Source organism: Babylonia areolata, chromosome 20 (genome assembly GCF_041734735.1).
Source record: "Babylonia areolata isolate BAREFJ2019XMU chromosome 20, ASM4173473v1, whole genome shotgun sequence".
In the NCBI taxonomy this organism is placed as follows: domain Eukaryota; kingdom Metazoa; phylum Mollusca; class Gastropoda; order Neogastropoda; family Buccinidae; genus Babylonia; species Babylonia areolata.
The window spans coordinates 52,948,119-52,963,415 of record NC_134895.1 but is presented as its reverse complement, the minus strand read 5'-3'; the positions used below and the strand labels follow the sequence as shown (position 1 = coordinate 52,963,415).

The 15,297-nt window shown below is 44.0% G+C and overlaps 1 protein-coding gene across 1 annotated transcript in view; it reads right to left on the bottom strand.

The window, feature by feature from the left end:
• The window catches only part of LOC143294718 (uncharacterized), a 35,789-nt gene extending 29,009 nt beyond the window's left edge, over positions 1-6,780 (bottom strand). The window contains exons 1-3 of the mRNA XM_076606138.1: positions 6,715-6,780; positions 3,416-3,750; positions 2,682-2,933 (exon numbers count right to left, since the gene is read on the bottom strand). Coding sequence (XP_076462253.1) covers positions 2,682-2,933; positions 3,416-3,715 — 552 coding nt within the window. The 5' untranslated portion in view covers positions 3,716-3,750; positions 6,715-6,780. The remainder of the gene's footprint in view (positions 1-2,681; positions 2,934-3,415; positions 3,751-6,714) is intronic.
• Between the last annotated feature and the right edge of the window lie 8,517 nt (positions 6,781-15,297).

The following is a 15,297-nucleotide window of genomic DNA, read 5'->3' as shown; positions in this document are numbered from 1 at the left end:
GGAGGTCACCTGTGGGTTGACAGAGACCCGATTTGTGGACAGAGTGGCAATATTGGTCGAGGAGCTCGACCTGACCGACAAGAAGTCGATCCCACTTGTCGGGGCTGTGTGTGTCACCCTGTGAGATGTGCTGGGTTGGGTCGGGTGGGGAGCGGACAAGGGGCTGGCCCTTGGTACTCCCGGCAACCCAGCGTGCACCATAGGTGCACCCCAGTACGGGTAGAATGGGGGTAACTACCCGCGGGCACCAGCCATACTGTGACTCGAACCCCAAGGGTCACTGGCGCGTTGACCTCCATGAAGGGAAAAACCTGGCCAAGTCGGAGGGAGGTCAGGTCCGACTTGGGTGTCAGTTCCGCTCGCAGACGAGCGGGCTGACTGCCCGGAACCGCCTGACACGCGCAGGCCTCCCCCAGCAGGGGAGACCGGCCGGATAGCGGGAAGACCAGCAGAGCAGGTTGCCACGTGCCCCGAATCCCCTCCCGTGGGGAGACTGGGGTGGCTTGGCCCGGGGTGGGCAAAGTAGAGATGCCCCCCCGGGTCGACAGAGAAGGGAGGAGGGGGAACAACAATGGGCCCGTGAGGGCCGTCTCCGAGTGGGGACTCGGTTAATGGCCGTGCGCGGCCTCCCCTTGGGAGTTCGCGCCTAGCTGCGAGTCCCCCCAGCCAGGAGAGGACTTGCCATTCCCCCCTCTCCCTGCCTCGCGCTGGGACACCTCGGGAGGCGACACTCGTACCTCTTTCCCCACGGTCCCCTTCAAGACCGTTTTACTGGTACGAAAGTCGCCTCCGCGATCAGCGTCTAACGACGCATCGCCGCGGTCCGTATCGGGAGGAATCATGAGCTCCGGGCCTGGGAGAGTCTCTTGCCGAGTCTCAATCCCAGCGTCATGATTCCTGCCTTCGTGGTATGGCACACAAGGCATGGAACCCGCGCTTAGGCACCCAGCGAAAATCCGACCCCCAACAGAGAAAGGAAAGACAGGATCGACTTAGAGGCAGAAAAAAACGAACAAATTTTAAAAAATCAACAGAAGGAAGGAAATAAAGTTAAAACAGTTTCAAATAAAAATCTGCTACAGAATTTTAGTAAATAACAACATATTAAGGAAAATGGGTATTATAATTTATAGACAGTGAAAGGTGCAATTTCGGTGACAACGAGAAAAGACACAACACTTTCTTTATAACTGCTGTTATTCTTGGTCCTTTTGGGAATAACTAGAACATATTTTAAGATAAAAATGAAAACATAATTATGAACACATCATCATTTGATTTTGATACCGAACTGATTCTATTTGGTACAACAAAAACAGTTGGTGTACTAGACTTAATTTGTCAATGCTTCTTTCAAGATACATGTGCAGATTAAGTAAAAGAAGATCCAATATACAAATGTTTCTGAAAATTAAGTGAAAGGTATAAGCTTGAAATATATGAATCATCTGTGAATGAATTACGTTGGGTTCCGAAGGAAATGGTTGTCATACACTGGTATTTTTTAAATTTGAATACCAACAATGATAAGAAAGGCCAACAATACAATCTGGTTCAGGATAGTTTGGATTATACAATTAAACAATCAGATATTAAGATTGTATTCTGTTGTAAAGTATTCATAAAGACATTTGAATATATTCTGAAAAGAGATAACCCAGATGTTTTTAAATTCTTTTTTTTTTATATATTTTTTTTTATATCTAATTAACTAATAAATTTATGTTCGATAGTATCTGATTATTTCGATTAAGGTCACAACTTTCAGGAGCACTTGTTTTCTTTTTTTGTAAATTGCTGAGTATGTATTTTTTTCCTTTTTTTCTGTTTGTTTATTTTTTTGTGTGTGTATATATATCTACATCTCTCTCTCTATCTCTACATATATACATATATATATAAATATAAAGATATATATATATATATATATATATATATATATAGGTACACACACACACATATACATATACACTAGATAGATATATACATATATATGAGCATACATGTATATATGCAAATGCTTAAATTTGAAATGTGTGTGCATGCTTGGGTACATATTTTGTGCACATGGCTGTATGTTTTGTGCTCTTCAGCATGTAGGTTCAGATTTAGGTCTTTGTTATTTGTCATTAGAAACAAAAGGCCATTTAATATAACCCCTCAATGTTGACTAAACTTGGCCAATATCGGTGAACTGTCACGTCGACTGAAGTCGCCTACGCCACTGAAAGAGTTTTTAAAAAAATGCACACCTCTAGTGCATCCACTCATTTTCCATACACATAACATGCACCTTCTTAACCTGTGGTTTTATTCCAGTTTGATGGGTTTTTTGGGGTTGTGTGTGTGTTTTTTTTGGTTTTTTTTCAGGACCACAAACATGACGAACAGAGATAAAAAGAGTGAAAGAGGATGGCAGAAAGCTGTCATATTTCATATACATAATACATACACAGTCTCTGTAAAAAGTTGTATCTTTCTATGATCTGCATTTGACCTTCACTCCCTGCATTTTTTCTTTCAGATTTGACCATACGCACAGATACAAAACCAAACATCATTAGTATTGAGAGAGAGAGAAGGAGAGAGAGAGAGGGAGAGAGAGAGAGAGAGAGAGAGAGAACTGTCACAGACATGCTCACAGACCCGTTTTCTCATTCAAACACATTCTCTCTGCATACCTTAAATGCAGACATCCCAAAAGGCAATGCCATGATCTGTATGATGATAATCATTGCTCGATGAAGTCTAGCGACGTGCACCAGCAGGTAGGCAGGTTTGCGTAGATGCAGCACGATCCTTATCACTGCCCAGATGAGCATCAGCGCGATGAAGAAAGATGCCCAGCCTGTCAGAATGTAATAGAACTTGGTGCTGACTGTGTCGCTGGGGGTATCGTAGTTACGGGCCCCAACGAAGGCGCCACAATCTACCTGTAAGTATCATGAAAGCAATGTGTGATAAGACCATTTACAGTATGAAAGGGTATTCACCTTACTGCTTTTAGAATTTAGTTCCACAAGAATAACTGACAAATTAATTGTCATTATTATCATGATCATCATTATCAACTGTTCATGCAATAATCAGTATCACTGAGATTATGATTATCTTCTTTTTGTATCATGAATATAGTTTATAGACTGCCCCTGCAGTGTGTATATATATATGACACATAATTGTGTAGTTTGTACTGTACCTCATATAAGTGCACATGAGTGCATATTTCTCTCTCTCATAAAGCTGTAATGTTATTCCAATAGTTTAATGTTTATACACTCTCTCGTTTCAGACAGAAAAACACAGAATCATTTCAATGCGAACACTTTCAAATAATTGTGCATCCATGCACACACATTCACACACACGCACACACACACACACACATTCTCCAACCTATATTCAGAACAAGTACCTTGATAAACTCCCAAACATCCACATTGAACAGGAAGATGAAGTTGGCAGTTCTGATCCATGACTTAGGCCATATCCATTTCAAAGACATAGCCTGCAGCACTGCCAGTATTTGAAAGAACTCCAAACACAACAGCAAAGCATCTGTGGCTATGAGGGATGTGCTACGTTTGGTTGTTCGGCGATTGTAAACTTTCTGCTCTCCAATGCTGGAAAGTGCGCTGTCACCTCCTTTGGACCTTTTTCCATTTTTGTGAGACACGATAAATGGTTCCACTTCTTTCAGGTAAAGCTGTGGCATTGTGCAGACTGTCCTGTGTTCTCTCAGTTGATATGCTGTCATTCAAATAAAAACAACAACAAAAAAACATATAAGTTGTTTTACAGTTGTTGCTCCTACGGTCCCAGGCAATAGCCATTCAGGAAAACATATGATTTACATCTCTCTCTCTCTCTCTCTTACATCTCTCTCTCTCTCTCTCTCTACACACACACACACACACACACATGTACACCAACTGAATTTTTAAGAGACAACGGACAGTGAGAAAGATATACAGAGAGCTAGTGTTCTCATAGGACAATGAATTTCAAATGTGTGTGTGTGTCTGTGTGTGTGTGTGTGTGTGTGTGTGACTAAAAGGAAGTATTTTTGCAAGGACATTTGGCACACGGATGAATCACGGATGAATGGTTTTTTCAGATCTCCAAATGATAAGAAAACATGCACTGGGGCCCTGAGCATACTGAACAAAAACTGATCCATCTACAATATCTACTTTGGAATGAGAAGCAGTGATGTACTGTAAAATACCTTGTAGGCGCCCACCCCCTCTTTGCACAAATTTCACCCCAAACTTGGGGGTGGGCGTATACTTGGCACTTTACCCTTTGCACAAGCCCACTCCCTTATTTAGCTTCACCACAAAGTATTGGCTGGGCATCTACTGCATGCATGAGAAGTCACCTGTTGGACAATAAAAAGGTGAGAGTTTGATTTCAACCGTATATATATATATATATATATATATATATATATATATAAAAGGTCTGTTTTGCAGCCCAATGGTGACTGGTATTCAACTGGATTACTGAATGTACAGAGACTGGCCTACCTCTTTCTGCAAACCGTCTAAAACAAAATACTGGCTACTGAACCAAGGTACAGTTATTTTACCCTATGCACAGTTTCAACCTAAAGGGAAGGTGGGCATTTACTACATACTGAAACTTACAAGGTTATTTACAGTACTGTCAACTGTAATTTTTCATTTTTTATTTTTATTTTTTAACTGATGGCATAGACTCTTCCATCATTCTAGTACTTAGTGCCTTATGTTTTCCAGGTATTCACTACTTGCACTTTCCCAGTGTGTCCATTTGATCGGAACTTTGGTGAATATGATTTCTCTTCCACAAAAAGGTACAGCTGATATTATGAAAATGCATTGGTAAAAGCAGATAGATTCTAAATGTGGCTTTCATCTTGACATGAAAGGAGATCAGGATGGGTGATGTGGCAACATCCTCAGGTGGGAAGTTCCAAAGGAGACATGGCGAGTGAAGAAAAGTGCTCTGCCTGTACAGACAGTGAGGACCTGCCTCAAGTGTATATACAGGAATGTGGTCTATTCTTTCTTTGGGGATCCACAGACCAAGTAAATATTACAGGTGCCAGAGACTAGATGTGTCTAAATTTCTATCACATGACATGCAGGCCTTTTTTCTGTTAGGTTTACAATAACAGCCACTCAAGGTCTTGAAGCATGGCCTCTTTACTGGATGTAGGTTTACAGTTCTGCCTGTTAACTCACTCAGTACGGCCAGTCCTCTCTTCTCCTCTACACAGACGCTTCGGATGTCCAGTGGGCGTCTGAATGACCCAACCTTTAGCTTCCGTCGTCAGAATAGTGGTATTCTTTGTCAACATTCACCTCTTCAGTATAAGAGCCTTCTGCTTGCAATATTTTGATGATGGTAACTGGGGTGAAACGCTGTTAACGTCGTCTCTTTCGCCATTCGTATGGAGAGAGTTAATGCTCATTAGTTGTTTTTAATAACGTCAATGGAAGCAGTTGATAAGGTATCCCTCACACAACTACTAAATTACTATCAGGGTTCAAATTTAACTCCTTTTTTTGAGTGCAGGTCGGGCACTCTGGACAAAACATTTGAATGCCCAATTGTGGTTTTGAGTGCCAGCATAATAAAATGAAATAAAATCTTTGAGTTATAATTTGCATTTGTGTTGATGTTTAGAAACCACATTCAAAATGTCGACACACCTGAACCCCATGGGCCTGTTTTTTAACACTGAAGACGGGAAACATCGTTTGTAGCTAACGCGCCATAAATGTCAACATCCGTTCGCGAACATGCAAAGATGCTGCTCCACAAAGCAAGCGCTAGTAGATGACACTTTACATTTCCAACGACTGCATTCGAGCTTGCTTTCTTGGTGTGTCTTTTAATCAATTTCCTTTCGCCTCTATCAATTTTTGAGTGCCAAATGGGCACTCTTAACAGAAAATTTGTGTGCCCGAGCCAACTTTTCGTAGCATTTGCACCCAGACACCTGCTAAATTTGAACCCTGACGATACTAGTATATATTATTATCCAAGGAGGGGCCTCACCAAAGCTTTTTAGACAGACTACCGTACAATGTGCCTGCAGATTTTCAGGATTCTCATAAAGAATCTACAATGAGTGTTCTCCTTTTGCTGTTTGTTATATTGGTGGTCTCTGGTAAAGGTTACAACATGATATTTGGCACTGGTGATGTTCACAATATCAAGCTGGTGAGCATGCATGGTGGGGAGCATGACTTACCTCACAGACACACAGACACACACATATATATATATATATATATCATATTATATTATATCATATCATAAGACACACCTTTTTGACAATGATATCATAATAACGACGATGTGCTCTGACTTTCAATGAATATGATCTCTGGAAGTACATGACATACCGCCTTGTTGTCACAAACCCAATAGCTGTATATGTTTATTTCATGGTCCGAACATGTAACTGTTCAACAAATATCATACAAATGACAGTCTTGTACGAAATACCCCTTTCCTCTACACAGCAAAACGAATCAAGTTGAAGATTGAATCGTCTATCTTTATCAAAGCTGCATTGGCAGTTACATGAAATAAACCAGTACAACAATACATTACTCCAATACAACCGTGTAACTCGAAAGACTGCCTTCTGACACTATCGAAAAAAACTGGATGAAGCTATACTGCTAGCTGTCACTATAATTAATTTTAGTCACTCACTTCAAATGCGCTGACAGTCCGCCATATTGTTTACCTCGGTCCCATTTCTCAACAACGGAAGTCAACTCTGTCAACCTTGGCAACCTTTGACCTGCTGTCCTTTCACCCACACACGGTGCGCGCACTTTTTACCCACATATCTATGAGATATATCCATGAGATATATATGCAGTACAATATATATGTCTATGACTTGGCCGCTGCAGATGGCACTAAATGAATACAAAATACACAATACTTTATTGTCTCAAGAAGAGAAATTCATTTTTTAGCGTAAAACGCATACAACACACGGGAATCACAGTCATTCCGAGTCAACTTAATGTATACAGAAGACGCATAAAATGCTATGTCAACCTTGAGCAAAACCACGCACACTGGCAAATGTTTAATAATCGCCGTCACTTGACAACACTAACAACAAGAACAACAACAAAAACAACCCTCCTGAGTTAGGGTAACTCACATCTGCATCATCACAGCCATAAATGTGCTCCTGACAATGCACAGTACACATGAACGTGTTCATTAGTTGCTAGCGCGCAAGCCAAGCACCACCTGGATAAACACTCACGACTACACACACACACACACACACACACACACACACACACACACACACACACACACACACACACACACACACACACACACACACACACACACACACACACACACACACACACACACACACACACACACACACACACACACACACACACGCACACACACGCATGCAGGCATGCATACTAGTACAGTATGCATACATGCACACACACTCACCGGCACACACACACATACACACGCACGCGCGCAAGCGCGCGCGTATGCATGCATGCATACATGCACGCACACTCACCGGCACACTGCACACACGGCACACACGGCACACACACACACACACACACACACACACACACACACACTGACACACATACACCTCAACTGAAACACACACACACACACACACTGACACACACACACCTCAACTGAAACACACACACACACACACACACACACACACACACACACACACACTGACACACTGACACACACACACACACGCGCGCGCGCGCGCGCGCGAATGTATACATTCATGCACACACACACACACACTCACCGGCACTCACTCACTCTCTCAGGCTCTCCCTCCCTCCCTCCTCCCCCCTCTCTCTCTCTCTAAATCCTAAGATAAAAAGTTTTAAGAACTGAGTTCTCTCCATTTCTCCGGCTCTCTTTCTCAGTCAACCAGCAATCTTCAACATCCAGTTCTGTGACCTCTGTCAGTTTTGATTGTGACTAAACTGAGTTGGCAACAATAGGGGACAGTAACAGCATGAACAGCTCAGTTGAAGAATTGAACCAGTGAGGACAGTGCTTGTGTGAAAGAACAAGGAAAGAATTGTAGGTCGTAGTGACAAAGAGCCTAATTAATGCAAGCAAGACTGAATAAGTATTATGTTGTCATGAGGACAGGCGCAATAGCCGAATGGTTAAAGCGTTGGACTTTTAATCTGAGGGTCCCGGGTTCGAATCTCGGTGACGGCGCCTGGTGGGTAAAGGGTGGAGATTTTTCCGATCTCCCAGGTCAACATGTGTGCAGACCTGCTAGTGCCTGAACCCCCTTCGTGTGTACATGCAAGCAAAAGATCAAATACGCACGTTAAAGATCCTGTGATCCATGTCAGCGTTCGGTGGGTTATGGAAACAAGAACATACCCAGCATGCACACCCCCGAAAGCGGAGTAAGGCTGCCTACATGGCGGGGTAAAAACGGTCATACACGTAAAAGCCTAGTTGTGTATATACGAGTGAACGTGGGAGTTGCAGCCCACGAACGAAGAAGAGGAAGAAGAAGAAGTTGTCATGAAAATCGAACAGTGGTTTGTTTTTTTTTTCCCCCAAAGGAAGTTGTGTTCTTTGAGACACGAGGAAGTCACGGGTAAGTCATGTGAACTATGTTGTCAGTGGTTGGTTTACTATAATAATAATAATAATAATGAATCTAAGTTTATGCTTCAGTTCAGACTACTAAAAAAAAAAGGAATAAAGGTTTTACAAGAGGCTAACAATGTTCTTTGCACATTTGTTCTCTCTGTTGACACGTCAGCGCATTTGTTCTCTCTCAGTGTTGACATGTCAGTGCATTTGTTCTCTCTGTCGGCACGTGCATTTGTTCTCTCTGTCGGCACGTGCATTTGTTCTGTCTGTCGGCACGTGCATTTGTTCTGTCTGTCGGCACGTGCATTTGTTCTCTCTGTTGACACGTGCATTTGTTCTGTCTGTTGGCACGTGCATTTGTTCTCTCTGTTGGCACGTGCATTTGTTCTCTCTGTTGACACGTGCATTTGTTCTGTCTGTTGGCACGTGCATTTGTTCTCTCTGTTGACACGTGCATTTGTTCTGTCTGTTGGCACGTGCATTTGTTCTCTCTGTTGGCACGTGCATTTGTTCTCTCTGTTGACACGTGCATTTGTTCTGTCTGTTGACACGTGCATTTGTTCTGTCTGTTGACACGTGCATTTGTTCTCTCTGTTGGCACGTGCATTTGTTCTCTCTGTTGACACGTGCATTTGTTCTCTCTGTTGACACGTGCATTTGTTCTCTCTGTTGACACGTGCATTTGTTCTGTCTGTTGACACGTGCATTTGTTTTCTCTGTTGGCACGTGCATTTGTTCTCTTTGTTGACACGTGCATTTGTTCTCTCTGTCAGCACGTGCATTTGTTCTCTGTTGGCACGTGCATTTGTTCTGTCTGTCGGCACGTGCATTTGTTCTGTCTGTCGGCACGTGCATTTGTTCTCTCTGTCGGCACGTGCATTTGTTCTGTCTGTCGGCACGTGCATTTGTTCTGTCTGTTGGCACGTGCATTTGTTCTGTCTGTTGGCACGTGCATTTGTTCTGTCTGTCGGCACGTGCATTTGTTCTCTCTGTCGGCACGTGCATTTGTTCTCTCTGTTGGCACGTGCATTTGTTCTCTCTGTTGACACGTGCATTTGTTCTCTCTGTTGGCACGTGCATTTGTTCTCTCTGTTGGCACGTGCATTTGTTCTCTCTGTCGGCACGTGCATTTGTTCTCTCTGTTGGCACGTGCATTTGTTCTCTCTGTTGGCACGTGCATTTGTTCTCTCTGTCGGCACGTGCATTTGTTCTCTCTGTTGACACGTGCATTTGTTCTCCTAAGTGCATTTGTTCTCTCTGTTGACACGTGCATTTGTTCTCTCTGTTGACACGTGCATTTGTTCTCTCTGTTGACACGTGCATTTGTTCTGGCTCTGTCGGCACGTGCATTTGTTCTCTCTGTTGACACGTGCATTTGTTCTCTCTGTTGACACGTGCATTTGTTCTCTCTGTTGACACGTGCATTTGTTCTGGCTCTGTCGGCACGTGCATTTGTTCTCTCTGTTGACACGTGCATTTGTTCTCTCTGTTGGCACGTGGATTTGTTCTGTCTGTCGGCACGTGCATTTGTTCTCTCTGTTGACACGTGCATTTGTTCTGTCTGTCGGCACGTGCATTTGTTCTCTCTGTTGGCACGTGCATTTGTTCTGTCTGTTGGCACGTGCATTTGTTCTCTCTGTCGGCACGTGCATTTGTTCTCTCTGTTGGCACGTGCATTTGTTCTCTCTGTTGGCACGTGCATTTGTTCTCTCTGTTGACACGTGCATTTGTTCTCTCTGTTGGCACGTGCATTTGTTCTCTCTGTCGGCACGTGCATTTGTTCTCTCTGTCCGCACGTGCATTTGTTCTCTCTGTTGGCACGTGCATTTGTTCTCTCTGTCGGCACGTGCATTTGTTCTCTCTGTTGACACGTGCATTTGTTCTCCTAAGTGCATTTGTTCTCTCTGTTGACACGTGCATTTGTTCTCTCTGTTGACACGTGCATTTGTTCTCTCTGTTGACACGTGCATTTGTTCTGGCTCTGTCGGCACGTGCATTTGTTCTCTCTGTTGACACGTGCATTTGTTCTCTCTGTTGACACGTGCATTTGTTCTCTCTGTTGACACGTGCATTTGTTCTCTCTGTCGGCACGTGCATTTGTTCTCTCTGTTGACACGTGCATTTGTTCTCTCTGTTGGCACGTGCATTTGTTGTGTCTGTTGACACGTGCATTTGTTCTCTCTGTTGACACGTGCATTTGTTCTCTCTGTTGACACGTACATTTGTTCTCTCTGTTGACACGTGCATTTGTTCTGGCTCTGTCGGCACGTGCATTTGTTCTTTCTGTTGACACGTGCATTTGTTCTCTCTGTTGGCACGTGCATTTGTTGTGTCTGTTGACACGTGCATTTGTTCTCTCTGTTGGCACGTGCATTTGTGTCTGTTGACACGTGCATTTGTTCTGGCTCTGTCGGCACGTGCATTTGTTCTCTTTGTTGACACGTGCATTTGTTCTCTCTGTCAGCACGTGCATTTGTTCTCTGTTGGCACGTGCATTTGTTCTGTCTGTTGGCACGTGCATTTGTTCTGTCTGTTGGCACGTGCATTTGTTCTGTCTGTTGGCACGTGGATTTGTTCTGTCTGTCGGCACGTGCATTTGTTCTCTCTGTTGACACGTGCATTTGTTCTGTCTGTCGGCACGTGCATTTGTTCTGTCTGTCGGCACGTGCATTTGTTCTGTCTGTTGGCACGTGCATTTGTTCTGTCTGTTGGCACGTGCATTTGTTCTGTCTGTTGACACGTGCATTTGTTCTCTCTGTTGGCACGTGCATTTGTTGTGTCTGTTGACACGTGCATTTGTTCTGTCTGTCGGCACGTGCATTTGTTCTGTCTGTTGGCACGTGCATTTGTTCTCTCTGTCAGCACGTGCATTTGTTCTCTCTGTCGGCACGTGCATTTGTTCTCTCTGTTGGCACGTGCATTTGTTCTCTCTGTTGACACGTGCATTTGTTCTCTCTGTTGGCACGGGCATTTGTTCTCTCTGTTGGCACGTGCATTTGTTCTCTCTGTCGGCACGTGCATTTGTTCTCTCTGTCCGCACGTGCATTTGTTCTCTCTGTTGGCACGTGCATTTGTTCTCTCTGTCGGCACGTGCATTTGTTCTCTCTGTTGACACGTGCATTTGTTCTCCTAAGTGCATTTGTTCTCTCTGTTGACACGTGCATTTGTTCTCTCTGTTGACACGTGCATTTGTTCTCTCTGTTGACACGTGCATTTGTTCTGGCTCTGTCGGCACGTGCATTTGTTCTCTCTGCTGACACGTGCATTTGTTCTCTCTGTTGACACGTGCATTTGTTCTCTCTGTTGACACGTGCATTTGTTCTGGCTCTGTTGGCACGTGCATTTGTTCTCTCTGTTGACACGTGCATTTGTTGTGTCTGTTGACACGTGCATTTGTTCTCTCTGTTGACACGTGCATTTGTTCTCTCTGTTGACACGTACATTTGTTCTCTCTGTCGGCACGTGCATTTGTTCTGTCTGTTGGCACGTGCATTTGTTCTGTCTGTCCGCACGTGCATTTGTTCTCTCTGTCGGCACGTGCATTTGTTCTCTCTGTTGACACGTGCATTTGTTCTGTCTGTTGACACGTGCATTTGTTCTCTCTGTTGGCACGTGCATTTGTTCTGTCTGTCGGCACGTGCATTTGTTCTCTCTGTTGGCACGTGCATTTGTTCTGTCTGTCGGCACGTGCATTTGTTCTCTCTGTCGGCACGTGCATTTGTTCTCTCTGTTGACACGTGCATCTGTTCTCTCTGTCGGCACGTGCATTTGTTCTCTCTGTCCGCACGTGCATTTGTTCTCTCTGTTGGCACGTGCATTTGTTCTCTCTGTCCGCACGTGCATTTGTTCTCTCTGTCCGCACGTGCATTTGTTCTCTCTGTTGGCACGTGCATTTGTTCTCTCTGTCGGCACGTGCATTTGTTCTCTCTGTCGGCACGTGCATTTGTTCTCTCTGTTGACACGTGCATTTGTTCTATCTGTTGACACTAAGTGCATTTGTTCTCTCTGTTGACACGTGCATTTGTTCTCTCTGTTGACACGTGCATTTGTTCTCTCTGTTGGCACGTGCATTTGTTGTGTCTGTTGACACGTGCATTTGTTCTCTCTGTTGATACGTGCATTTGTTCTCTCTGTTGACACGTGTATTTGTTCTGGCTCTGTCGGCACGTGCATTTGTTCTCTCTGTCAGCACGTGCATTTGTTCTCTCTGTCAGCACGTGCATTTGTTCTCTCTGTCGGCACGTGCATTTGTTCTCTCTGTCGGCACGTGGATTTGTTCTCTCTGTTGACACGTGCATTTGTTCTGGCTCTGTCGGCACGTGCATTTGTTCTCTCTGTTGGCACGTGCATTTGTTCTCTCTGTTGGCACGTGCATTTGTTCTCTCTGTCGGCACGTGCATTTGTTCTCTCTGTTGACACGTGGATTTGTTCTCTCTGTTGACACGTGCATTTGTTCTGTCTGTTGACACGTGCATTTGTTCTGTCTGTTGACACGTGCATTTGTTCTCTCTGTTGACACGTGCATTTGTTCTCTCTGTTGACACGTGCATTTGTTCTGTCTGTTGACACTAAGTGCATTTGTTCTCTCTGTTGACACATGCATTTGTTCTCTCTGTTGACACGTGCATTTGTTCTCTCTGTTGACACGTGCATTTATTCTCTCTGTTGGCACGTGCATTTGTTCTCTCTGTTGACACGTGCATTTGTTCTCTCTGTTGACACGTGCATTTATTCTCTCTGTTGGCACGTGCATTTGTTCTCTCTGTCGGCACGTGCATTTGTTCTCTCTGTTGACACGTGCATTTGTTCTCTCTGTTGACACGTGCATTTGTTCTCTCTGTTGACACGTGCATTTGTTCTGGCTCTGTCGGCACATGCATTTGTTCTCTCTGTTGACACGTGCATTTGTTCTCTCTGTCCGCACGTGCATTTGTTCTCTCTGTTGGCACGTGCATTTGTTCTCTCTGTTGACCCGTGCATTTCCAGCATTGCGATACTGAGTACCGTTCTAGTTTGAAGGAGTTGTGCCAATGTGTGAACTAATTCATTTTCCGATTAAACCACATCTTGCATGGGGGTGAGCCGGGCCGCCAAAGATGCCCTCCCCCACCCCCGACCCTCCCGGCCGGGCCCAGAAAATATGGATGTAACAAGTGCCTCATATAGGCACCAACCTAACGTGCTTCTCAGACATACCGCGTGATAACAGTTCGGTAGTCATCATCATCATCATCATCAACAACTTCAATCTTCTTCGTTCGTGGGCTGAAACTCCCACGTTCACTCGAGTATGTATATACGAGCCGAGTGGGCTTTTATGTGTATGACCGTTTTTACCCCGCCATGTTGGCAGCCATACTCCGTTTTCGGGGGGTGTCATCAACAACAACATCGTCCCTCAGCTTGGGGATCTTCGTGGGGACATAGGTGCTGAAGAGACAGACGACCTTCTCCAGGCTCTTCTGTTGATGGCCGCTGTCAAGTGTTCGTTCGTTTATCGTTTATTTATTTATAGTCTGTTCGTCTAAGATGATGATATTAGACTGAAAATAAATGATATTATTATCATCATTTGGATTATTATCATTTCTATCATAATGATAATTGTTATTATTAATTAGAAATCGACATTTCTGTATATTCGAATGAAAAGGGGGGCGGTTGAGGTGGAGGGGAGGGGGGGCATGGGGGGGGGGGGGGCAAGGAGGAGGGGACTAAGAAAGCAAGAGAGAGAGAGAGACAGACAGACAGACAGACAGACAGAGAGAACAGTATGTGGGAAAGATAGAGTACAAAATCTAAAATGGAGAGGGTGAGTGTCAGTGATCTCTGTCAAGTGGAAGACCCAGAAAGAGCAGCACTCTTTTGGGATGCTTCTCTGATGTTCTGACCAAAATTGCGCGTGACTGTATCTCTCAAGCTTGGTTGACATCGGGATATATTATTTGTATCTTATTTCTCTTTTTTTGTCACAACAGATGTGTGAAATTCGGGCTGCTTTCCCCAGGGAGAGCGCGTCGCTACATTGAGAGCGCCACCCTTTTGTTGTTGTTGTTGTATTTTTTCCTGCGTGCAGTTTTGTTTGTTTTTCCAATCGAAGTGGATTTTCCACTGAATTTTGCCGGGACAACCCTTTTGTTGCCGTGGGTTCTTTTAAGTGCGCTAAGTGCATGCTGCACACGGTACCTCGGTTTATCGTCTCATCCGAATGAACAGCGTCCAGACCACCACTCAAGGTCTAGTGGAGAGGGAGAAAATATTGACAACTGAGCCGTGATTCGAACCAGCGCGCTCATATCTCTCGCTTCCTAGGCGGACGCGTTACCTCCAGGCCATCACTCCAGTTTTATTATTATGAAAGAAGCGTAAGTTTTCTTGGAAAAAGAAGCTGATTTAAAATCAGTCGTTGGTTTTTGCCAAACTGGCCAGACCAATTCGATCTTTAACTTCTTCGAACACACTCACTTCTGGCATGATAAAGAGTTAAAAGACAAATAGTAAGAATATTTATGTCAAACCTTCTTTTTCGCCTGTCCCAACATGCGAGATGAATAAACCGAGCTTGGATTTAGATCATATAAACTTTACAAAAATGAATAATCTCATTATACTTCCAAGTTCAGTGTACTCTCACATTGACAG